Genomic DNA, 26,707 nt, shown 5'->3' with positions numbered 1-26,707 from the left:
TATCCCTAAATATTACAATACTTCAAGGCCCATTTTTCATCTTTTCTCCTTTCTAGCCTGCTAATTTCCTTGCCTTTAAAATTTATCTATCTGCTGCTGAGAACTTTAGAACTTTAACCCAAAGCTTCCCCTTTGAACTCCAGACTCATGTATACACCTGGTTACCAGTCTGCTTTACTTGGAAGACCCCAAAATAACATATCCAAATGAATCTCTTGACTTCCCCCAAAATTTACTGTATCCTCAGGCTGTGTGTGACATATCAATAAATAGCAACTCCTTTCTTCTGTATTCTTAATCCCCAAACCATAGAGTCATTTTTGCCTTTCTTTCATATCCAATGTCCAATTTGTAAGTAACTCCTGCCTAGCTCTACCTTCAAAATATATCCAGAATCCAAATGCTTCTCACTTTCTCATACTACTGCTCCTTTCCAAACCATGATCTTTTCACCTAACTTTTGCAATAGCTTCCTACTTGTCTCTTTCCTTTCCATTTTTCCTCCTAAAGTCGATTCTCAACATGAAAGATTTAAAAAGTAAATTAGATTACATTGCTGTTCTCCTCAAAACCCTACAACGGCCTGATCAGGCAGTGGTGCAGTGGATAGAACATTAGAACAGGACGTGGAGAACTCAGGTTCAAAACACCAAGGTCGCCAGCTTGAATGAGGGCTCACCAGCTTGAGAGTGGGGTTGCTGGTTTGAGTGTGGGATCATAGACATGACCCATGGTCACTAGCTTGAGCCCAAAGGTTGCTGGCTTGAAGCTCAAAGTCGCTAGCTTGAGTCCAAGGTCACTGGCTTGAGCAAAGGGTCACTCGCTCTGCTGTAGCCCCCAGTCAAGGTACATATGAGAAAGCAATCAATGAACAACTAAGGACCTGCAATGAAGAATTGATGTTTCTCATCTCTCTCCCGTCCTATCTGTCTGTCTTTATCTGTCCCTCTCTCTGATGCTCTCTCTGTCTTTGTCATAAATAAGTAAATAAATAAATAAATAATAAAACCTGACAATGGCTTTCTATCTCGCTCATTACACCTGGCTCATGTCCCATCCCAGCCCCCTACATCAGCTATACTGGCCTCCTTTCTCTTCCAAGTATGACTCCACCTTACACATTCCCACTTGTGGTTTGACCCTTGCCATTCTTTTCTTCCTTAGATATCCACCTAGCTTACTTCCTCCTTTCTTTCAGATATCTGCTCAAATTTCACTTTATCAGGAAGATCTTTCTAACCACCCATATAAAACAGCATCATCTACCTGTCACCTTTACTCTCCCATTTGCTTTGATTTGTTTTTCTTCCTAGTTCCTATCACTAATTGACATATTATGTGTTAGTTGTTTAATGTCTTTCTTATCATCTAAGCTAAAATGTAAGGTCTATGATGCCTATTTTATTCATTGTAGTATCTGCATTAACTAAAACAATGCTTAGTCCACAGTAAGCACTCAATAAATATTTGATGAACAAATAAATGAACAAACCGGGTAGTCCTAATCAGAGATTTGACAAAATATACATGAGCAACTAAAAAGTAAATGTGCCATTTATTGATTGAATACAGTAAAAATGATTGAACTAGAGTTACATATGATTGAATCTCATAAACAGAATGTTGAACAAAAATATAAGTTACAGAATAATGAATATGCATCATAAATAAAATTTTAAAAGAACTTAAACATGTTTTATATTTTATGTGTTTACATATATATTTATATATATAACTGCTCACAAAAATTAGAGGATATTTTATAGCTTCATATTCATTTTGAAATATCCCCTAATTTTTGTGAGCAGTATATATATATATATATAGAGAGAGAGAGAGTGAAAGAGAGAGAGAGAGAGAGGAATGAAATGATGCGTTAGAATGATAAATACCAAATTCTGATGACAAAATGGTAGTTATCTGAAAGAGGTAATATCAACACAGGTGTTTATGGCATTACCCTTTTTGTATGTTAAAACAAAAAATTAGTTATGACTAGTCATATTAGTAGACTTTTCTGAAGAATTGTTGGGGGGTAAAAGAAGAGAATTTTTACATCTTAATGATAATATAACCAAACAAAGTTCTCATTACACACTACTGTTTTACTTCAAAAACCTTCTGTACCATCAGGCATTATATTTTGGAAAATTTCAAACACGTAAAAAATGTAAAGAGATTAGTATATTAAACCACTTTCCTTTTACTGGGACTTATGCTCCTCCTCAAGATGGAGTAATAGGAATTAGATTACCCTCTAACCTGAAACAACAGCATCATAGTAATGGACATCAAGGAACAAAGAACAGTGTTTACCCAAGAGAAGGAGAAAAATTAGGTAAGCCTAAGATAGTTTCAATTTTTTCTGGAGAGAAGTTTCAGGTCTGTAGCACGGAGAGTAAACCATGGAACATTGCTGCTCATGTGGACCTGTTCTTCAGGAGCCAAATGAACAATGAAAAGACACACATCATTCAGAAACATTTCTCTTACGTGGACAGGCAGAGAATGTTCTCATGGAGAGGCAAGTAGCAGAGATCAGGAGCAAATTCTCAATCCTATCAATAAAAACCAATAGTGGCTTTCTCCCCAGCTTGTCCTCTTGTCTATGTTTAAGCCTCTGGGAAGAATAGCCAGGAAACATCAGAGGATACATAAACCAAAGTCTGAAGGTAGTATAAAACACAAACCTGATGATTCTCTGTGCCTTTTACATATGAAGTTCTCTTACTTAAAATAAAAGGACATTTAAAGAAAAGATTGAATTGAAAAGAAGAAATAATCAAACTGAGGAATTTAGACCTCTTTGTTTTACATTATTGTTATATGATGTGGGACAGGAAATTATTGGTATTAAAATGCCTTTTGCTGCTTAAGGAAACCAAATCTCTAGAGCAGCTTGGGCCAAAAGCCTCTTCACAGGTGTATTCTTTAAACTTCATGCTCAATTTAGACTAGCTTTTCTCTTCTATTTTTTGATAATCCCACAGGAATCCTATCCCTAACATAATTCTTGTTTGTGTGTCACTGTAAAATCTCCCCAATGCTATTTTGTAACATGTGGTATCACTTTACTTCTCATTCAACACATTCAACAAAAAGCTAGGAGCTAAGAGGGGTACAAATTTCAATAAGACACAAACCCTTGTCTTATTATTAAAAGACAAATGATTGAAATTTCTAGAGCCTTAGTTTTCTCATCTAGAGAATGAGATAATAATGATTGTCTGTTGGGGTTGGTATAAAGATTAAGTGAGAAAATTAAAAGGTTTTATAGACTATGAGATAAAATAAAAATGTAAAATAGTGCTACAATTAATTACTTGCAGAATTGGGACTAGAATTCAAACCCGCCAACTTTGAGGTTTTTGTCCATCAATTATGAAATGTTCTCCATGATTTCCAGCATATGATTTAGCAATTTTTCTTCTTGCATAGAGTATAATTATCAACCCTAATTATGTACTTTACTTGAGTCATATAACTACTCCTTATCTGTTTGAGTCGGATACAGAAGAATAAAACAGATGCTCTTGCTATGAAACTTTTTGGCTGATTCTCACAGTAACATAGGAGAAGACTTTTGCACAACATTTCTCAATACCACGTTGTATTTTCAGTCTGTTTATATTGGCTTCTTTAGAAGCAGTGTTAGTGTTGAATAAAAGTTGATCAATTAAAAAGAAAAATAAATAACAGGAATCTTATAGATCAAAAATTGTGACTATATCATTGAGTCACTTTAAGAGAAGTTAAATGATAACATCATTATAATATTGTATTAATTTTTTTGTATCTTCTAATTCATATTTATTTCTCTCCATCATTTTCACTTATACCAACAGTTTTTTACTGGTCTCCCTGAAAATCATGTTTTTCTTCAGTGTCACTCTTTTGATATGCTAAAAAGTTGTGATATAATCACTTTTATATTTCTGAGTTTTCTTTCCACTTGCTGCATATAGCAACAAAACTAAGAAACTGAATGACTGTAGAGGCTTTTTTGTCTTCTTCCTCACTCCATTTTAGACTTTTCCCTCTTTAGGGTGGTTGGCAAAAGAGAGAACTAAGTTTATTTTTACACATATTATTGTATGATTTAAGAAAGATAGTCAAGAGATGGTATACTATAGTAAAAAGAACAAGGAATTTGGAGGTCATGGGTTTCAGTTTCCCATCTGACTCTTTTGAATTTTTTTTTAAGTGAGAGAAAGGGAGATAATAGGCAGACTCCCACATGTGCCCTGACTGGGATCTATCTGGCAACCCTGTCTAGGGCTGATGCTTGAGTACAGAGCTATTTTTAGCACCTAAGGCTGACCCTCTCAGACCAATCAGGGTATCCTCAGTGCTCTGAGCCACACTCCAACCAATCAAGATACTGGCTGTGGAAGGGGAAGAGGTAGAGAAGGGGGAGAAATATGCGGGGGAGAAGCAGATGGTTGTTTCTCTTGTGTGCCCTAATTGGGAATTGAACCCAGGACGTCCATATGCTGGGCCAATTCTCTACCCACTGAGTACCTAGCCAGGGCCAAATAACTTTTCTAGACTCAGTTTTTTCATCTGTAAAAGATGAAGATTAATAAAACCTATTTCTTGGATTGTCAGAGGAATTATATGGTTTTCACAAAATAATTAAAAGGTAGCTAAGAAGATGCATGTCATATTAGGAAGATAAAATAAAATGAAAACAATTTTATAAAAATGAAGCATACAAAAATAAAGTTAAGTAATGTAGGTGGAGTCAGCAATGTGTATAACATAAAATATATGTAATGCAGCCCAGAGCGCTTTCTACATTTGTGCCACATGCTTGAGTCTGAACTTTCTGGCTTGTTTCTCAAAGAGGAACATGGCAAATCAACAAACCAACCTTGTTCATTCATAAAGTTAAAAACAAATTAGTAGTTTTGTGATTCCTCAAAATACTTGAACACAGAATTACTATACTATCTGTAATTCCTAGGGACATACCCAAAAGAATTAAAAACAAGTATACAGATACAAGTACACCAATGATCATAACAGCATTATTCACCTTAATCAAAAGGTGGAAACCAACATGTCTATCAATGGATGAATGAATAAACAAAATGTAGTGTATCCATACAATGAAATATTATTCAGCCATAACAATAAATAAGTACTGACAGATACTGCAACATGGACAAATCTCAGAAACGTTATGCTAAATTAAAGGAGTCAGATACAAAAGGTCACATATTGTATGATTCTATTTATATGAAATATCTGGAATAGTTATATCCATAGAGACAGAAGGTAGATTGGTGTTTGCCAGGGGCTGCAGGAAGGGAGAAACAAGGAATGATTGCTTAATGGGTACAGAGTCTACTTTGGAAGGGATTAAAAATGTTTTGGAAGTAGGAAGAGATGATAGTTACACAACATTGTAAATGTTATGTGAATTTCACCTCCATTAAAAAGAAAGCAAAGCAAAAACAAAACAAAACAAAACAAAAAACAAAAACAAAAGAGTTGTTTGGAAAAGGGAAACTATTTATAATATTGAGACCAGAAATTTAAGAAAATGAATCCTCAGCAATATCTTTATTTGAACACATCATTAGGTTTCATCTCATTCTTTAGAACAGAGGTCCCCAAACTTTTTACACACAGGGCCAGTTCACTGTCCTTCAGACTGTTGGAGGGCCAGACTATAAAAAAACTATGAACAAATCCCTATGCACACTGCACATATCTTATTTTAAAGTAAAAAAAAAACCAAAACGGGAACAAATACAATATTTAAAATAAATAACAAGTAAATTTAAATCAACAAACTGACCAGTATTTCAATGGAAACTATGGGCCTGCTTTTGGCTAATGAGATGGTCAATGTCCACCAGTGAAAGAGTTGCCCCTTCTGGAAGTGTGGTGGGGGCCGGATAAATGGCCTCAGGGGGCCGCATGCAGCCTGCAGGCCGTAGTTTGGGGACCCCTGCTTTAGAAGGTCCTTCAATTTAAGCTGATGTCATGACTGTAAAGGGCAACATAGGGAGAGATATTTTACTGGGAATCAGGGTAAATATGGTATTAGTAATGTGGCCCAAGCTATCCTGGTTTCTGATGAGCAGGCTTAAGGTACAGATAAAATTAGAAAACATGTAGAAGGAGAGATGGACTAGTTATCCTTCTGAAATTCCTCATAATGTTTCCTTTATTCAAATTTTTGGAAGCTGGAGTGAGTTTGAGATTGCATTCCTTGTTAATATGTGGTTGAAGATTGCCTATTTACAGCTTTGTGCTTTTAAAGTTAGCCAATCCGAAGCAGGAGTAAGCTCCATTGGTAAATGAGAAGAATATAGGAAGTGAGTAGTGACAATGATGAGACAGTGAAGGTGCTCCTGAGAAAGTGTCAGGTCTGTTCAAACATCTGAACAAAGGGTAATTATAACCCATATAGTTCTGTGCAATAAACCATGCCCTTAAAATTTTCAGAGGTAAGATTTCTTGTAGACTGCGATCATGTATAGGAAAGCTCTTTGTAAAGTGTAAAGTTCATACCGATTGTAGTTTTTATTGTTGCTAACATCTGATTATAATACATACCATATAAACAACATATTTAAACATTAAACATTTTCACAAATGGTATTATTCATTCATCATTCTAAATAAATACTTATTAAATACTAATTATGTGCCCAAAAAGGTAGGCAATATCAACATTTCAGAAAATAATAAACTGAGGTTCACAGAGCCTATTATTTGTCACATAATTTGGAGATTCGAGACCTCTGATTTCTAGTTCATTACAAAACCTCTGTCCCCAAGGGTTAAAATGACCAAGAACTATGAATGCCAAAGGCCTTCATCTTCAATAACTTAAATCTGATTATTTAATTCCTTGGGCAAAGTTTCACCATTTATATTTCTGTCTGTGCAGTGGCATTTTCTTTCATTGCTGTTACATGGAGTTTTCAGGAACCATGCTACCGAACACACACACAATGCTTGCTTGGGTTTACATTACTGGCTAACATTTATTGAGTGCACATTCTGTGTTAGGCGTGATGTTAAGCATTACGCGGACATATTCTTATTTAATTCTTAAAATAGCCTTCTGAGGAAGGTTTATCATTCCTCTTTTGTTTATGCAAAAACTAAGGCTCAGAAAGATTAATAACTTGCCCAAAGCCACAGACAGAAATACAAATGGTCTTACAGTCCTCACAGAAGGGTTCAAGAAAATCAGATACTGAACCAACCGACTTCTATGATTCCTACCCAAAGAATCAGTAGGTTATGGAACAAATGTTGAACTAAAAGTAAAAGTAAGAGACAGGGCTGTGTCTATATTGTTTTAATACCAAAGCTCACAGCTTAACCACCCTACTATACTGAGACACAGGTCTGGTAAATTTATCATAATTTGATTCCCCACCCAGATGATTATGGCAATAAATTCTGGATCATTATCATCACAGAGGCTAAAATTTACTGTGCTGAACATCTTAGAAGTGCTTAACAGTCTAGATTCAAGAACATCTGTGAATTTTAAAATCTTCTGATAAAGAAGATTTTATGTGGAAAGAAACCTTTCCACATAAAAGGTTTTTCGTTTTTGTTTTTAAGGAGATGGCAAGCTTTTGCTAAAAGAAGTTGAAAGTTCCAATTACTGAGTATTGTTCTGCTGTTGGATTCAGGACATTGAAAAGCTAGTATCTAAATTTTTAACTAACATTTTTCTGTACAGATGTGTATAATGTTATATAGTAAAATAATTCATTTGACCAAAAATTACTAGTGTGCAAGACATTGTGCTAGGTGCAGCTATGTAGCAACTAGGGTTTTAGTACTCACAAATCGTCAATTCTGCCAGTATGAGGAAAAGGGAAGCAATCTTTACCAAATTGGGCAAATTTCACCTCTCTGGCATTCATTACTTATTTTGTAAATGGGGGGTTGGATATCTAGGTAATTTTTTTTTTTTTTTACTTTGTATGGTTTATCCTCCTCATCTGCCACTATGCCCATGTCAAAATATTTCTCATGCTAACCTAGCTTTACAATTCATTAATTATTTCAACGTGTTTATTGAACTTCTAGGCACGATAGGGCTGAAGTTGAAAATAATAAAACAAGACTCCTCTACTCATGAAGCTTACAGCCCAAAGAGCTAAGACAATAAAAAAATAAAATAACAAATCCATAGAAGTACTCATAACAATTAATCATTATATAACTATAGGTTGGAAAGTTGCTAAGAAGGAAATACGTAGGATGGCATTATGTATGTATGTCTTGAAGTCATAGGATGAAGCAAATGATAGGCTCTCTTTACAAAAGGCTCTCATTACAAAAATAATGACCCATTGAGGCCATCCGATTTTTTAAAATTAATTTTAATGTGGTGACATTGATAAATCAGGGTACATATGTTCAGGGAAAACATCTCCAGATTATTTTGACTTTTGATTGTGTTGCATACCCCTCACCCAAAATCAAATTGTCTTTCGTCACCTATCTGGTTTTCTTTGTGCCCCTCCCCTCCCACCACCCTCTCTCTCTCTCCTTCCTCACCCCCCCTTACCCTCACATTCTTGTCCATGTCTCTGAGTCTCATTTATGTGTCCTCTCTATGTATGGATTCATATAGTTCTTAGTTTTTTCTGATTTACTTATTTCACTCCGTATAATGTTATCAAGGTCCATCCATGTTATTGTAAATGATCTGATGTCATCATTTCTTATGGCTGAGTAGTATTCCATAGTATATATGTACCAAAGCTTTTTAATCCACTCGTCCTCTGACAGACACTTGGGCTGTTTCCAGATCTTTGCTGTTGTGAACAATGCTGCCATAAACATGGGGGTGCATTTCTTCTTATCAAACAGTGCTATGGTGCTCTTGGGGTATATTCCTAAAAGTGGGATAGCTAGGTCAAAAAGCAGTTCGATTTTTAATTTCTTGAGGAATCTCCATACTGTTTTCCACACTGGCTGCACCAGTCTGCATTCCCACCAACAGTGCAGGAGGGTTCCCTTTTCTCCACATCCTAGCCAGCACTTATTCTGTTGTTTTGTTGATGAACGCCATTCTGACTGGTGTGAGGTGATATCTCATTGTGGTTTTATTTTGCATTTCTCTAATGATTAGTGATGCTGAGCATTTTTTCATATGCCTATTGAGGCCATCATTTAAAAGGGGAAAACCACAATGTGGGCAGTTCTGTTAGGCTTGCTCATGGGATTATCAGCTGCAAGCACTTTGCCTGTATGGTGCATGGGGGCGTACCAGCTATGGCCTATATAAGGCTATGGGTGCTTGCGCTGGAGACTGGGGATTGCAGATGAGTGGACTGCCTGCCAGCCACTGTGAGGGGCCATTCTTATTGTTTGTATGCAGGAGAAGAGTTTTTTCCCCTGCCTGTGTGTTTGTCCTCGCTGTGAGACTTTATTAAATGGAATGGCCCTAATGGTTTCTGGCCCCACAGTTTCTCTACCATCTGCCCGAATCCAGTGTGAACCTGCTTGACCTTGGCCACCAGAATTATATTCGATAACACCTCACAACCAACTAAGGGAATAAATAGCCCTTACTCTTGAAGAAAACTGCATTGTGACTAGCCTGTATCTTCTCTCTAGAACGGAAGCCGAGAGGCTTCTCAAAAAGAATAGCAAGAGGAACCTCCCGCCTTTTTTTTCTTTTTTGGAGGTGAAGTGAAAAGACAAAATGAAAAGAGAACTTGGAATCAGGCAGGGAAATCACCTATCTAGTCTGGTCATTTCTTTTTCAATCTTGGTAGGCTTCTCTCACAGAAGAAATCTGAACGAAAAGCAAAGGAATGCCACTTAATTCAAAGGAGATTTTATTTCAGATCCTGTGCAGTGGCAGGATCCTGGGAGGAGGTCAAGGTGTGGTTTAGCAGAAGGCGGCTACCAGGAAACACACTTGGAAAGGCAGGACAGCGAACAGCTGAAACGATGAAGAAGGAGATGCGAAGAGAGTGCGAGAACCCAAGGTGAGAGCGTAGAAAACCTCGCTGTCGCGGAATCCCCACGGCGCTCAGGTGGCCCTTTCCCGCTCAGGTGAGCTCCTCCCGCGCCTCCCATTGGCTAAGGCTTCCGCGGCGCTAGGAGGGCGACGCAGCCCGGTCTAGTTCAGGGTCTAGGGCGGCGCGTCACTTCCGGTAGCGCGGAGCTTCTAAAACACCCTAGAGAGAAAATGGCGGCGGCGGCGGCTTCTGTTCCTCAGCAGCTCTCGGATGAAGAGCTTTTCTTTCAGCTCCGCCGTTACGGCCTGTCTCCCGGTCCAGTAACGGAGAGCACCCGCCCCGTCTACCTCAAGAAGCTGAAGAAGCTTCGGGAGGAAGAGCAGCAGCAGCACCGGTCTGGGGGCCGCGGCCACAAGACGCGGAACAGTAATAACAATAACACGGCAGCCGCTACGGTTGTCGCCGCGGGACCGGCTCCAGCGGCCGTTGGGATGGGGGTTAGGCCGGTGCCGGAAGATCTCGCTCACTTTCGGACTCCTGAGGGTCGGACTCCTGAGGGTCTGGGCCGAATCTCGGTCTCCGGCCCGGAGAGCCCCTTAGGAGGGCCCGCGGGCGCCTCGACCGTTCCCACGGCCGGCAGCAAAGTGCTGCTGGGCTTCAGCTCGGACGAGTCGGATGTAGAGGCCAGTCCGCGGGGCCAGGCCGGCGGCGGCAGGAAAGACCGGGCTTCTCTCCAGTACCGCGGGCTCAAACCGCCGCCGGCGCCCCTGGCCGCCGGCGAGGCAACCAACAGCACCGCGGCCGAGCGCAGGAAGCCCCACTCGTGGTGGGGGGCCAGGAGGCTGGCGGTCCCGGAGCTGCATGCCCCGTCGGGGAGAGACGGGGCCGCGGAGGACGAGGAAGAGAGCGGAGAAGACCGCAAGGACAGGGAACCGGAGGCCGAGGGGCCGCTGTGGTCAAGCCGGACCGTAAATGGCAGCCGGCTTCTCTTCTTCAGCTGCCGGGAGAACTATTCGGACTCAGAGGAAGAGGAGGACGCCGACGCGGCCTCCGGCAGGCAGGTGTTAAAGGACGACTCGCTCTCCCGGCCCCGGCCCCGACGGAGCCACGGGAAGCCTCCCCCTCCGCCGGCTGCGAAACCGGCGGCCGGCCGGCCGGATCCCTCAGTGCAGGGAGGGGGCGGCATCGCGATGAATGACGGGGCGGCAGCCGCGGGGAGTCCAGACTGGAGTCGAAACCTCGCAGAGGCCGCGGCGGCGGCGGAGCTGGGAGAAGGTTGTGATCCGCTGGCCTCCTGCCCCGTTCCTAGATACCGTGTTACTGCGAAGAAACTGGCTCCTCTCTCGCCCCCGCCGCAGACTGACATGGACGCTGCCTTGGATTCGTCCACAGGGTCCCTTCTTAAAACTAATAATCACATCGGCGGCGGGGCCTTCGGCGTGGACTGCCCCAGGATGTTTCCCAACAGCCTCCCTCCTAGTGCGGCTGTGGCCGCCTCCGGGTCACTCAGGATCAATCATTCCAACCATACAGGCTCCAATCATACCTATTTGAAAAACACGTACAGCAAACCGAAGCTTTCCGAACCCGAGGAAGAACTTCTCCAGCAATTTAAACGGGAGGAGGTGTCCCCAAACGGGGGTTTCAGTGCCCACTACTTGTCGATGTTTCTCTTAACTGCTGCCTGCTTATTTTTCTTACTATTGGGGCTGACTTACCTAGGAATGAGAGGCACAGGCGTGTCCGAGGATGGAGGACTCAACAGTAAGTATGCAACCCCCTGGATAAGGTAACAAAGGGAATGTTGTTAGTAATCTGCTCTGACCGCACTGGACATTTTTTACATGGGGCGGCTTCTGTCTGCAGTAACATGATTTAATAGTGAAGGGTACAGATTGACTGCATTTGTATCATCTCGTTTTAAGAAAGAACAGTATTATTGTCAGAATGATAGTTCCATGGCCGATTTAAAAGTCTTCTGTATGATACATTGGGAAATCCAGAACATATAAAAAGGAAACAAAATATTACAAGACTGTTAGTAGATTGTATTTATTTAAATTTCCTTTAGCCTTAAATAACTGTATGGACAAATGCCATTTACACAACAGTTTTGAAGTATTTTGATTGTTAAAGGCATCATAAATGCAATGTTTTTAAAATTAAGTTGTGATTCTTAAAGGCAATGTAAGATCACTTGAAATTCCGGTTAAATATTTTGTAGTAATAAGTATACGTGTAGGTAGTTCTGTGATTTTTAAAAAGTAAATGAATATAGAAAGGAAGACACACCTCTAAATTGATTTCCTACCCCAAAGTATTTCCTCTTCTCACCAGGGAAAAAAGTAGTGTTTGCAAACTTGTAAGAGTTTGCAGTCAGATTTATCTGGATTGGTTTCCAGGCCCTACCCTTTACTTGTTAAAATGACTATAGGGAGAGGTGTGTGTGCATTCATTCATTAAGCTAGCATCATCATCTATGCTGAGCATTCAGGATACTGCAGTAAAAAGTCAAAGTATTCCTGTCCTTCAACACAAGAAGAAGATGAATATAGATCATTTTGTGTTTATGTATGAAATAAGGATGGAGTTACTGGTGTATGCTACTTTAGAGTTGGTAAGAGTAGGTACCATTTGAGGTGAAACCTGAAGTAGGAGGAGACAGCATTGCAGGGAGACCGGAGAGCATTCTGGGCTGAGATTATAAGAGGAAAGGCCTTGAGTTGAGCAAGAAAGAGCCTTCCTGTAGGTTAGGGGTGGTTGGAAGGAGCACTTTGAGCCCAGGGGAGTGAGCAAGAATTTGAGCTTCCCTTTTCTAATCTGTAAAATGATGCTAATATTGATTAGAAAAATGCCCATGAAGATTAAAAAAGAAAAAAAAAGTAAATTTAGTGCATGGTAGATCGCTGAATTCAGGGTTTCTCAATGTTAGCTCTCTTTTCTTCCCTTGAAATTTCCTATCCTTCCACCCAACATGAATTCACTGTATCATTATTTGCATTTCTAACATTGGCTTAGTATTATATTTATTTCAAAATAGTGAATGATGCAGTTAGATTTAGATAAAGAATAGGAGTGAAAATAGTGTAAACTTGGATTTGGATACAGCCAATTCTAAGGTAGTCAAATAATAGATTGTAACTATTACTATATTGCTTAAATAGAGGGATTAAAAGAGAATTGAAATACAGCTCTCACTGTAATTGGTACTGTGGGAACAAGTGTAATATATTCTGTCCTGCCCTAGATACTGGGGAGAGAAAAAATTAAGGTCATTCCAGGAGTTAAACTAGTAAAGTTCACAGAAGTTAAATGACATTACCTATCATCAGATTTGCATCTGTTTGTTTCTCTAACAACTGTATGACCTGGATCTTTTCTAAAAGCTAAATGCTTTATACATACTAACTCATTGATTCGTCCCAACAACATACAGAAGCAGGTGGTGTTTATCCTCATTTTATAGATGAGGATAGTGAGACTCAAGGAAGTTAAGAAATGTGCTCACAGTTGAACAGCTAGTGAGTAATAGGACTAGCATTTTGTTTTATATTTTTTCAACTACAAGCCCATATTCTTAACACTATTTTGGGTATTGTGTGAAGAGAGCTTTTTAAATAAGAGGGTATTTTTTATTTTATTAAGATTAAGAAAACAATTGACTATTTGGTAGGATTTCAGACAGAATTGCTGATGAGCCCAGTTCTCAGTTAAGATTACTGTCTCATCTTTCTCCTCACTGTTAAGAAAAAATGGCTGATATTTTCCTAGAGACCTAAATTTCTAATGGAATAGAAAGGGATAGGACTGCTAGGGTTTTGGTACCCTCTTCACCTCCACCAATGTGGAAGGAAGGAAATTATAAGGTGTTTTGCTTTTTAATACATAGTAAACATGAGATAGCCTGAGGAATGGAAAGAAGAGTGTCTTAAGAGGTAGAAGATCTGGTTCAAAATGACCTTATTCAAGTTCCTTAACCTTTGAGCTTCATTCTTATGTAGTAAATGGGAATAATAATTTCTGCTGTCTAGGCGGCTCTGAGAATCAAACGAGATAGTTTGTTAAACAAAGAGTGATATTATTTAGAGGTGTAGATAAAACTTGTATTTCTGCTAATCGACAGTATATAAGCAAAGAGAAATAGTTAAATCATTTCTGTGACATTGATGTATCTCTTACCTTTTCAGCATTTAATTTTTATTAAATTCACACTGTAGACATTGATACAGAAATTTGAATCTAAGTATAATGAATCCTTAAATGTATTATATACTGGACTTATTGTATACTCTGGTGGAAAGCCATGCCTGTGAGTTCTGTTAGTCTTGTATACCTAACAGTGACTAATTTATACTCCCTATATTTATGTATTCTGATCCTTTGTCATATTATAATTGTTAACTGATGCTTAACTATAGGGCTCATTGGTCAAATAGTGTGCTTAAGGGGATAGTTTTACTTTGGGTAATTATTCACCAGAAGATTTTAGGTTATATGTGAGAGTAAGCTTTTGTAGGCTTTTATTAGTTACTTAAATTATGTATAACATGTAATAGATGAGCCTTTTAAGTAGCTCTTAATCATTGCTCTTTGGAAAATTTTCATCAATGCCTAGTTTTATTAATTACTCTGCATTTCTGCTTTCTCATCTGTAAAACTATGGGGTTGTATTAGATGATCTCTAAGCTGTTTTCAGTTCTAAGGTTTAAGATTCTAACTTTGAACTGCCCTACCAAAACAACTCAAGGGTCAGTCAGTCTACAGTCAGATCATGACAACCCATCAAAAGAAAATAGGCAGAATAGATGGACTACCCTAGGTTCATATAATCATTATTTAAATATACAAAAGACATAATTTTCTAGAAAATATGGATGGAGATTTATGAAGCAAAAAATGAATGATATTGTATACCTTTCCTCCTAGTCTAGTCTCATAATCACCCCGCTACAAGTTCAAATAATGATCCCTTCAGAATTTTTTCAAAATGCTTTTCATGTAATACATACATTTATATATACATGTGTGCACATTTTCATTCAACAACAGAGTGCCCACGAAAGACCCTGAGGCAAAAACAAGCTTGGCATGTTGAAGTGTCAGAGTAAAATAGCCAGTGTGGCTGGAGCATGGCATATGATGAAATCAGAAGTAGGCAGGGGCCAGGTCATAAGGGGCCTAAAGGCCTTGAAGGCCTTAGAAGAGGAGTCTGAATTTTATTTTAAGTGATGTTATAGTATACATATTCTGCAGCTTGATTTTTCACTTAACGTTGTATCATGGGTAACTTTCCACATACTAAGTGTAAGTAAAGAATTTAAAAATCTTACTCTTAACTAACCCCTCTCTCATCCTATAAAAATTCTAAAATCTGCCATCCTGAAAATGTTGTTCTTCAACCCTCTGTTTGCCTCTAGCTGTTCCTGGCTTCTCAGCCAGGATTACTCTCTTTCCTCCGCTGCCATTCACTCAACCCCTGTCTAGTTTAGCTTTATTTACCATCCATTTCTCTCTGCTTTGAGTCACTAATTACTCAATTGCCTAATCCAAGAAAGGGTTGAAGTTCTTAACTTCATCTCTTTGATACCTTCAATACATTGAGAACACCCTTCGTCACAAAACTCCAAACTTCTGTCTCGTCACTCTTGCCTGCCTTGTTTTCATTTACTCTTGTCACCTGTGTTTTAAATATGGTGGTCTCTGGAATACTATTTTTGGCTCTATTATTTTGTTCAGTTTCCCTAGGCGGTTTCATCCACTCATTTGACTTATAACTCCCAGTTTTACATTTTCACATTAGATTTTCTCTCCTGAGTTCTGAATTTACCTGTTTGTTTATTAGACAATGACTTTTGAATGTACCAGCAGTACTAAAACCATCGGTACTCCTCAGCTTTCCTTACTTTCACCTTGTTTCTCCCCCTTTGTTTCCTGTTTTAATTAATGGCACCTCCATTCACTCAGAGTTCAAACTAGAAACCTTCAGTGCCTGGATATTTTCTTTTATCTTCCCACCAAGCCTCAAACCTCAATCTAATTGGTTACTGAACCTGGTAGTTCTACCTCCTTTATATCTTTTAACTCAATCTATTTTCTTACTGTCTAGGTTAGTCTCTTGTTTCAGTAACCTTCTAACAGGTGTTTCTGCTTCTAGGCTGTAGCTCTTCCAGTCCATTTTTTCTGTGCCAGAGCAGTATTTCTAAAACATAACTGCAGTAATTAATTCACTCCCTTGCATAAAATTACTCAATGACTTTTCCTTACTGGATAAAATCTAAATTCCTTGCCTAAACAGTTTATGATCTGACTATGCCTGCTTCATTTTCTGGCAGTCCCCCTTATCACACTTTTTGAAACACTGCTTGATATTCACTGAATCCATCATGAAATTTTGTGCCTTTATGCTTTTGCACATTATTCCCATCTTTGGGAAGATTGTTTCTTCCTCTCTGTTAACAACTATTTATTCTTTTTTTTTTAATTTTTTTTAATTTTTATTTTATTTATTCATTTTAGAAAGGAGAGAGAGAGGGAGAGAGAGAGAGAGAGAGAGGAGAGAGAGACAGAGAGAGAGAAGGGGGAGGAGCAGGAAGCATCAACTCTCATATGTGCCTTGACCAGGCAAGCCCAGGGTTTCGAACCCGCAACCTCAACATTTCCAGGTCGACGCTTTATCCATTGCGCCACCACAGGTCAGGCAACAACTATTTATTCTTTAAAAAGTGTTGCCTATTGATATTTTCTCTCCCTTTTCTCTTTACTCTAGAGTTTGGCTCATCTTTCTCTGCTTAAATATAATCTCATAGCATTTATTATAGTTTATTATAATTGTGTATGCCCTTGAGTTGATATTTCTGTGTAGGAGGAATTGAATAAAGGGCACAGGCTTTTCAGTAATTTCTGAGTTTGAATTTCATTTTTCTCTTTTATACCTGCCCTGTGACTTTACTAGATACTCAGTTGCCTCATATTAAAAATGAATGTGATAATATCAGCCTTAAGGTGGCTTTAAGTATTACATGAAATAATGTATGTAAAGTTTTAGTGTTGTTGCCTGGCATATGGAAATCACTTAATAGATGAAAGTCACATGTATCATTGGCACAAATTTATTACTTAGTAACTATTTGTTGAGCAAATTATCACCTATCAGGTACCCAATATACATGCACTGATGAACTCATCATTTAACTCAGTAATTGGTTAACTACTCTAAGTAGTGGGAAGGATACAAAAGAAATCTCATTCCTAGTAATAGTCACAGGAGATGGTTAAGAAACATACAAGATGTGTGATTACGTGCTGTACATGTACTTCTGTAAGTGGGGAGAATTCACTGTGAGTTAGATCAGTCTCAAAAAATCAAAAGCCTGATTCCAAACTTGGACTTTTTTCTGTAGGTTGAGCAGTGAGAATCCATGGAGTTTTTAAAATAGAGGACTAGCACAATCAAATTGATTTTTTTTTAAGAAGGATATACAGGTGATGGTGTAGATAATGGGGTGACAGGATGGGAGAGAAGGTGGGGTGATAATGCACTAGAGCAGTGTTTCCCAACCTTTTTTGTGCCATGCCCCACCTTAACCTTTCTAAAATTTTTATGTCCCCCCCTATGTAACATACATAATTTTTAACATTAAAAAATTGATTTGTTCACTTAATAAACATAAATGATAGGTTCTAGGAAGAAATCACTATGAAATTGTTAACAAAACACAGTAAGTAAAATTTCAAAACATACAATGAAAAACAGAAATTTAAATTCCAAATAATTTTAATACAGATTTTTCTATATTAATTATTTTAATTTAGTGTGATCCTTGCGCTTGATGCTTGCTGCACAGAGATCTTATATTAGGTTCCAATTTGGTTAGCTTTAGTCTCAAGTCTCCATGTTGTGTTATATCCAGCCGATTTCTCTTTTTACCAGTAAATCATTTACAGCAAAAAATCCACATTCAGCTAAAAATGAAGATGGAAATGGTAGCAATAGTTTTCTTGCACATTTGGTTGAATTTGGGTATTTGATTTCTGTTTCCTCACAAAGCCATGCCATCGCTCCTTTGATATTAAATAAAGCTTTAACTGACTCATCATTTTGCAATTCTGCAAGTTCTTCTTGATACTGCACATTTGATATATCAGACAAATCCACTAACATTGGCTGCATCATCCATGTTGGGAAATCAATTTGTTTTAAATCAGAAAATCTTTCTTTTAAATCAGCCGATAGAATATTCAAATGATTGACAATAACAAGTAAAGCGGTATCAGTTACTTCACATTTTTGGAGCCAATGAAATTGTTTAAAGTTTTTGTTAATATGTTTCTGACATAACTCAATATTGGTAATGAAACCAAATATCTTTGCTTTTGCATCGACAAGAGTTTTATTTGTTCCTTGAAGTTGCTTATTTAATATATTTAGTTTTTCAAAGATATCGGCTAAATAACTCACAAATGCTATTGTTAACAGATACTTCATTTCAGGTTTGTCGCTTAAAAAATCACTAAGAGTATCAAATAGTTCCATAAATCTTTTCAAACAGTTTCCTTTAGATAGCCATCTTACTTCAGTATGAAGTAAAAGTCTCACATGGTCTTCATTTTGTTCTTCACAAAATAGTTTGAAAAGATGCTCACATTTGGCACTAGTTTTAATAGCATTAACACACTTTATTACTGTATGTAATACTTCATTCAGAACAGGCGAGATGTTTTTAGCTACCAAGTTTTCCCTGTGAATAACACAATGCATAAGAATCATTTCTGGATTTGCATCTTTCATCAATTTTAAGCAGCCATTTTTCTTGCCCATCATATTGGGAGCACCATCTGCAGCACAAGGTGTTCTATTTTTCATTGGTATATCGTTGACATCTAAGTAGTTTTTTAGCTTATTATATATATCTTTGGAGGTAGTGGTGCTTTCTAATCTTTTACAGAGCAACATTTCTTCAGCAAAATGTCCTTTATCAATATATCTTATGTAAGTTATCAATACTGCCTCACTGTCTCTCAAAGTTGATTCATCCATTTGTAAGGAGAATTTTCATGTTTTCAGCTTTTCAATAAGTTGTTTTTCAATATCCTCACTCATTTCGTCTATTCTTCTGCTAACAGTATTGTCACTGAGTGGCATAGCTTTTATATCTTGATCATCTTTTTCAAGAACCGTTTTAAGAAATGCTGATATTGACGGTTTTATTAAATTCTCTCCTATAGTGTGATTTTCTCCAGTTTTAGCGATGAATAAAGAAATTTGATAACTAGCCTCAAGAACACGATTATTAGTTGAAGTATGAACAGTAAATAGAGACTTTAATGTTCTTTTTTCAAAAATTTTCTTTAAAGTTTTAAAGTAACTCAAATCTGAATTAATATGAGCACTACGTTTCGCCTTCAAATGCGCCTCAAGACGACCTCGTTTCATTGATTCGTTGGTCAAGTATTGCTGGCATAAAAGACAAAAAGGAATCCGCTCATCGTGAACAGCGGGTATGAACCCAAATTTTAAATATTCCTCCGAATATAGACGAGTTTTTTTCTTGCTTGCACCACTCATTTTACTATGGGCTATAATAAAAATAAGATCAATTAAAAACTAATATTAAAATATGTGTTAATATATTCAATGTGACATAGAGTAAACGTATACTAAAAATTCATATTTATTTAAATGTATATAACACATTTACTACACTACCACCGCAAATCAAAAGGTATCTATATTTTTTCCACTTAACAAAATTTTCTGGAAAGTTATGCTTCTAAAATTAAAATTGTCGTGCATGCACTATTATAGCCCCAATAATATTTATAAAATGTTAGTGCTTTCTAGCCCCGATGCAAGAAGTACTTAATAAAGAGTTTAATATTGATAAAAATAAAATCAAATACTTACCAATTATATCTATACAATATATATATGTATATTTATTAAATCAGCGAGCTTTTACAACAGTTTTGACTGACACTTATTTCAAATTAATACCAACTGAATGATGTGAAACACTACAGAAGTTGCGATGGGCCAATTAGGTGAGAATAACTGCGTTGTTTAGCGAGTTTTTAAAACGTCCGTGGTTCCCCGCGGCAGACGGCATGCTCCGCGGTGAACCCAGGATGAAGTTTACTTGACGACGCCAATCACCCAGTTGATATTTTGGTCTAGTCAAATGAAATTATACTTAATAATTATTTACCGTAATTATTTAAGAATTGCATTTTTTGTTAAATTTGGCACCGATATCTAGCATTGCATTTAAATGGCCTGGGGCGAAAGAGTTAAAGTCGCGTTGAGTCCATTTTCAAATTGCCCCCCTTAACTATCGAATTGCCCCCTTGTGGGGCGTGGACCCCACGTTGGGAAACACCGCAGAGGCAGACATGGAATTAAGCAAACCTGAAGGAGGTTGATGGCTGTGGAATAGAGTAGGGTCTGTGATTGAGAGAATCTATTTGAAGTAAGAGTCACAATACTTGGTGACTGGATACAGAGAATAAGGGAGAGGAGTCAAAGATTATTTTGTGGTCATGAGCCTGGATGATTGATAGAATAGTGATACCATTGACAAGAATTAGAGATGTGGAAAAGGGATCTTACTTGGTGAAAGGTAGTACAGAGAAAATGGGTTTATTGGGGTTTGTTTTTTGAATTATTCAAGTAGAAATATTATTCTACAGGCTATCGGCGTTACATAATTGGATTAAAGAGAGTCTGGTGCTCAATGTGAGTAGTAGAACTGTTTACTAAAGGAATAGATAGATACCTTTGCATTACAGAAGGGAACCATAGTATTTGTAAAATGTATTTTAACCCATTTTCCCCCTTCTTTTCCAAGTGAGAGGAGGGGAGATAGAAAGACTCCCACATGTATCCTGAGCAGGATCCATCTGGCAAGCCCCGTCTGGGGCTGATGTTCTGCCCATCTGGGGCCATGCTCGCAACCGAGCTGTTGAGGTGGAGGCTCCATGGAACCATCCTCAGTGCTTGGGGCTGATGCATTTGAACCAGTTGAGCCATGGGGTGCAAGAAGAAAAAAGGAGAGAGAGAGAGAGGGAGAGGGAGGATGGAGGAGGGGGAAGGATGGAGAAGCAGATGGTTGCTTCTCCTGTGTGTCCTGACTGGGAATCAAACCTGGGACATACACAGGCTGGACCAACACACTTAGCCAACCAGCTAGGGCAGTGGTCCCCAACCCCCGGGCCGTGGACCAGTACTGGTCCGTGGGCCATCCGGTACTGGTCTGCAGAGAAAGAATAAATAACTTATATTATTTCCGTTTTATTTATATGTAAGTCTGAATGGTGTTTTATTTTTAAAAAATGACCAGGTTCCCTCTGTTACATCTGTCTAAGACTTACTCTTGACGCTTGTCTCGTAAGTTCGACAATTATATTTAAAAATACCACAGTTTTTACGCCGGTCGCATAATTTTATTTTGTGCATTTATCAGTCCCACCCTAAAGGCCGGTCCGTGAAAATATTTTCTGACATTAAACCGGTCCGTGGCCCAAAAAAGGTTGGGGACCACTGAGTTAGGAGGGCATATTTTAACCTTTTCAAGCAATTAGAATGGCCAAAAGGCCCAGCCCTTGGTATCTATAGAGAAATAGACATAAGGATATTGAAAAATAGTTGTTGCTCTCATTCTTAGAAGATGAAAGCTGTGTTACATTTGAAATTTCTCAAATTTGACTATAAGGAAAGACCTCTAAAAATATTCCTGGAAACACCAGGGTATGAATATCCCAGTTTGATGATTTAAGAAATTAAAGTCTATTCTGAAATTGTCTTGCATTTAAAACTTATCTCTAGAATAATTTAAAATAAACATCATCAGAATGAAAACATGTGAATTCCTCATGAGAATATCCGTGGAGCCTAGTTTGAGTAATAGTTATGAGGGTTCAGATTATTAAGGAGGCAGACCTGGGTTTGATTATTGGCCCTTCTACTTGCTAGCCTTTTTTAAAAAATTAAAAGCAAGTTATCGAACCACTGTGAACTTCAGTGTTCTCATCTGTAAAATAGTTAAGTGAGAAATAATGTATGTAAAGTACATGGCTCAACATGAGAGATAATATAATAGTAGCAGCTAACCTTATGCAGCACCATGTGTCGCTTACTGAGCAATTAAAATTGTTATATCATCTTCATGAGACAGATAAGTATACTTATTTTGTAGATATGAAACAGACACAGAGAAGTTAAGTAACTTACCCACTGTTATGTAGCTAGTAAGTGCAGATGCAGTATTTTGACTCAGATAGTGGCGTTTAACCACTCTGCTAGATTGCCTTGTAAGATGTGTAAGTACGTAAGAATTTTATATATGTTCTCTACTATTACTATATAAAAAGTTATGGAAGATATGGATGGTTGAAGCAGATTAATACTTGAAATTCTAGTTATACCAGAAATAATCTGTGAAACCTAGCAACGTTAGGACAAGGAAGTACAAATTTATACTCTTCAACAATTAGGTTTTAGATATATGAGGGGGGACAATCTGATATAAATTACAATATGTAATATGTAAAACTTAATAAACATATGGTACTATTTCTAATTTTTAAAAGATTTGCACAGTCTCAAACTTGGTGGGGAAAGTAGTCCTCTGATGTGTATTACCACTTTAAAAGTTGTGTTTTCCATTGTTAATTTTCACGAAGTAAAGACCTATAAGAATAGTATATTTATTTTCCCTTTTTTGCCCCTTTTAAATAAACATATATATTTTTTCCCTATTCATATATTTGTTTCAATGGGAATGAATCAGTCTACAGTTTCGAGGATCAGGGAGGGATACTTTAAAAAATTAGATATTTTCATAATTTCTCAGTAGATTTGTGATGTTTTAAAACTAGCTTCTCCTTGCTGCTTTATTATTTGGTATTAGCTTTACCTATCTGAAAAATATTTTTTATATAAATAAAAGGAACCTCAGTGCAAAGGGATATTTAACCTGGTTTATGAGTAATTTAAAAATGAAGTATAATATAAACTATCAGAAATATCCTCCAAAATATTTGGTAAACAGTAGTAGTAACTTTTTAATGAAAATTATATAGTTAATGCTATATCTTTATTCTAATCCTGTATTTATTGATTATACACTAAAAATTGCTACTGTTTAATTTGGAAACCCAGTCTATTATTAATTATGGGCATTCTTATAATTATTGCCTCTTAACTTTAGATTTTGACTTTCATAGTCAATTTATTTTTAAAGGATTTCTTTTTTTTTTTGTGATAGCGATAGCGAGAGAGGGACAGATAGGGACAGACAGGCAGGAAAGGAGAGAGATGAGAAGCATCAATTCTTTATTGCAGCTCCTTAGTCTCCTTAGTTGTTCACTGATTGCTTTCTCATGTGTGCCTTGACCCGGGAAGCTACGGCAGAGCGAGTGACCCCTTGCTCAAGCCAGTGTGACCTTGGGCTCAAGCCAGCGACCATGGGGTCATGTGCATGATCCCATGCTCAAGTTAGCAACCCTGTGCTCCAGCTGGTAAGCCCCCACTCAAGCCAGATGAGCCTGCGCTCAAGCTGGCGACTTCGGGGTTTGGAACCTGGGTTCTCCACATCCCAGTTTGATGCTTTATCTACTGTGTCACCATCTAGTTAGGCTATTTTTAACAGATTTTCAAGTGAACCAGTAACAGTATATTTGAATAACCACTTTGGATTTTGTTGTTTTAATATGCATACTTTAACCTGAATCACACAAGTGATGGGTTAAAAAAACACACCAAAAAACAATATAAACAGGGTTTACTTTCTAATATTTATCTAATATTTTATAGTTAAGTTTTATATGTTTGCCATCATCACTTTGAAAATGTATTTCTAAGGAAATTAACTTTGTAAAAAGATTATAAAAATTTATATCAACAGAGGTAATAATGTCTGAAAATAGGATAATTTAGTGTGTGGAAGCCATCATGTATTACTTATACTGTCAATTCATTTTTTTTTTTTTTTTTTTTTAGAAGTATAGAGTGTAAAATTATACCACTACTTTTGTTTGGTTAGCAGACTTACTGCTCTGTCCCTATAGTTTTGTGCTTAAAATGTTTTTGTGAGATGACTTCTGAATTCTTCTTTACAGCTATGTTGATATCAAATGGCAAGCTAATACTCAGGAACAAGGCTTGGGTGCAAAACGAGGCAAGAGTTAAGTTCAGCTATTCTAAACTTATTGAGTGATAAGTATGCACCAGCAGTTATTCTGCCCTGAATGTGACATGAATAGAAAAAACATCCTTAAGTAGCAATGGGCATTTTAACACACAGCAGAACATAATTTTGTTTTGCATTTAGAGACCCTTTTTATATGTATATACTATATGTACAAAAGGAATTTGATACTGTGGCTAATTCCTGAAAGCAATTTATTACTTATAAATGAAGCTTTTGCTCGGTAGGAATTTACCTAGGTATAATTTTTTAAGCTTACATATAGAGAAGGCCACTAAAATTAATTAGGAGGGGGGAAATTTTAGAATATCTGTTTCTTCTATTCCCTGGGCTATGGCTTAGTACCATGTTCAGTCTTATTAATGACTTCCTAGGTTTATAAGAGTAATAACTCCCATGGTATCACAAATGTTTCCTTGTTTTAGTTCATTTGAAAAAATTTATTAAGTTTCTTCCATTAATTCATCTATTTACTCACTGATACATTATTTATTGAGCAACTATTACCTTGTGCAAGTAATACCAGAAGATGAGTATATACTTTCTAGAATGACAGGAATGATACTCTTCCCCCCGACACACTGCCTCCTTTCCCCTTACATTGTAGTGGCATTTTCTTCTTAGAAAAAAAAAATCTTATGAACTAGCTAGGCTTCAGAATTGAGATTTGGTTACAGTGCTTTTTTTATTTGTATATTTTGACTTGGGAAATAACTTTAAGGATTAGATTCTGCAAATTTGAGTATGACCTATATAGTGAAGTTTACCAAATGTGTGTGTTATACAAAAGAAATACACAGTTCCATTTCTTGCAGATTTTTAGAAATAATTTAAAAAGTAAAAAAAGGAGGTGATATGCAGAATGAGTTTGCCAAAATTAAGATGTTAGTCTGAAGTGTTTATGATTATGGTTCAAGATGTTCTAGAAATATCCTTATGCTTATGGCAAAAAATCTTGTTTTGTTTTTTTAAAATGTCATCTTTAAATTCCCTTCTTTCAGATTCTAAAGCTTTAAATGATAAAAGATTTGTTGAGAAATTTTTATATATAAGCAATTTATCTTAATTTTCATGAGGGAAACTATTAATATCTTCATTAGAGAATTGAAATACAGTGTGTCAGTAAAGTCATGGTGCACTTTTGACCGGTCACAGAAAGCAACAAAAGACGATAGAAATGTGAAATCTGCACCAAATCAAAGGAAAACTCTCCCAGATTCATACCTGTTCAGTGCAGTTTGATGTGGGCTCATGCACAGATTTTTTAGGGCTCCTTAGGTAGCTATCCCGTATAGCCTCTACAGACTCGTCACTGACTGATGGCCTACCAGAATGGGGTTTCTCCACCAAACTGCCGGTTTCCTTCAACTGCTTATCCCACCGAGTAATGTTATTCCTATGTGGTGGCGCTTCGTTATAAACATGCCGATATTCACTTTGCACTTTGGTCATGGATTCTAATTTAGCGAGCCACAGAACACACTGAACTTTCCTCTGTACCGTCCATATCTTGATGGGCGTGGCCGTGGGCTGCTCTGCTGTATACATGGTGTTACGTCATCATCTGCGCATGCGCACATGCTGCCATTTTGTCCTACAGAAACTGAGAGTTTTCCTTTTACTTGGTGCAGATTTCACATTTCTATCGTCTTTTGTTGCTTTCCTGTGACCGGTCAAAAGTGCACCGTAATTTACAGACACACTGTATAGAGCGAATCATGTTACAAATATCTTGTCCATGATCCCATGGCTACTTTTTAGAGCCAGTACTTGAACCCATGATCTGATCTCAAAGTCCACAATCTTAACCACCAGACAGCAGTAGATATTTTTATGCATTTTTTTTCTCACCTACTAACTTGATTTGGGCAGGTAAGTCACTTTATAACCTCTGGGCTTTGCTTTTTTTTTATCTGTCAAATTGGGGGATAGGGAAATCAGCTTATTTCCAGCCAATGACTTTTCTAGGGAACAAAGGTGATAATGCCTGTGGAAATGCCTTGGAGAAACTTGAAGTGATAAATATATATATATATATATATATATATTTTTTTTTTTTTTTTTTTTTTTTTCCCCATTCTTTCCGAAGCTGGAAACGGGAAGGCAGGCTGACTCCCGCATGCGCCCGACCGGGATCCACCCGGCGTGCCCACCAGGGGGTGATGTTCTGCCCCTCTGGGACGTTGCTCTGTTGCATCCAGAGCCATTCTAGCGCCTGAGGCAGAGGCCACAGAGCCATCCCCAGCACCCGGGCCATCTTTGCTCCAGTGGAGCCTCGGCTGCGGGAGGGGAAGAGAGAGACAGAGAGGAAGGAGAGGGGGAGGGGTGGAGAAGCAGATGGGCGCTTCTCCTGTGTGCCCTGGCCGGGAATCGAACCCAGGACTCCTGCACGCCAGGCAGACGCGATAACTATATTTTTAATACTGTCAATTAGAATTTCCCAGCTATAGCAGTTTCATTTAAGCAACACATGCTCAGCACTCTGACATGTCCTGTCAGAATGGTAATAAATGATAGAAGAGTGGGTTAAATTTATAGTTCTTA

The 26,707-nt window shown here is 37.8% G+C and overlaps 1 protein-coding gene across 2 annotated transcripts in view; it reads left to right on the top strand.

Annotated features, from left to right (window-relative positions):
* Positions 1-10,101: 10,101 nt before the first annotated feature.
* The window catches only part of LEMD3 (LEM domain containing 3), a 115,048-nt gene continuing 98,442 nt past the window's right edge, over positions 10,102-26,707 (top strand). The window contains exon 1 of one of the 2 annotated variants that reach the window (XM_066258344.1): positions 10,102-11,723. In XM_066258344.1, coding sequence (XP_066114441.1) covers positions 10,190-11,723 — 1,534 coding nt within the window. In that variant the 5' untranslated portion in view covers positions 10,102-10,189. The remainder of the gene's footprint in view (positions 11,724-26,707) is intronic. The other variant, XM_066258343.1, reaches the window with a different exon arrangement.

The sequence above is a fragment of the Saccopteryx bilineata genome, chromosome 2 (assembly GCF_036850765.1).
Source record: "Saccopteryx bilineata isolate mSacBil1 chromosome 2, mSacBil1_pri_phased_curated, whole genome shotgun sequence".
NCBI lineage: Eukaryota > Metazoa > Chordata > Mammalia > Chiroptera > Emballonuridae > Saccopteryx > Saccopteryx bilineata.
This window is presented reverse-complemented; position numbering and strand designations above follow the sequence as displayed.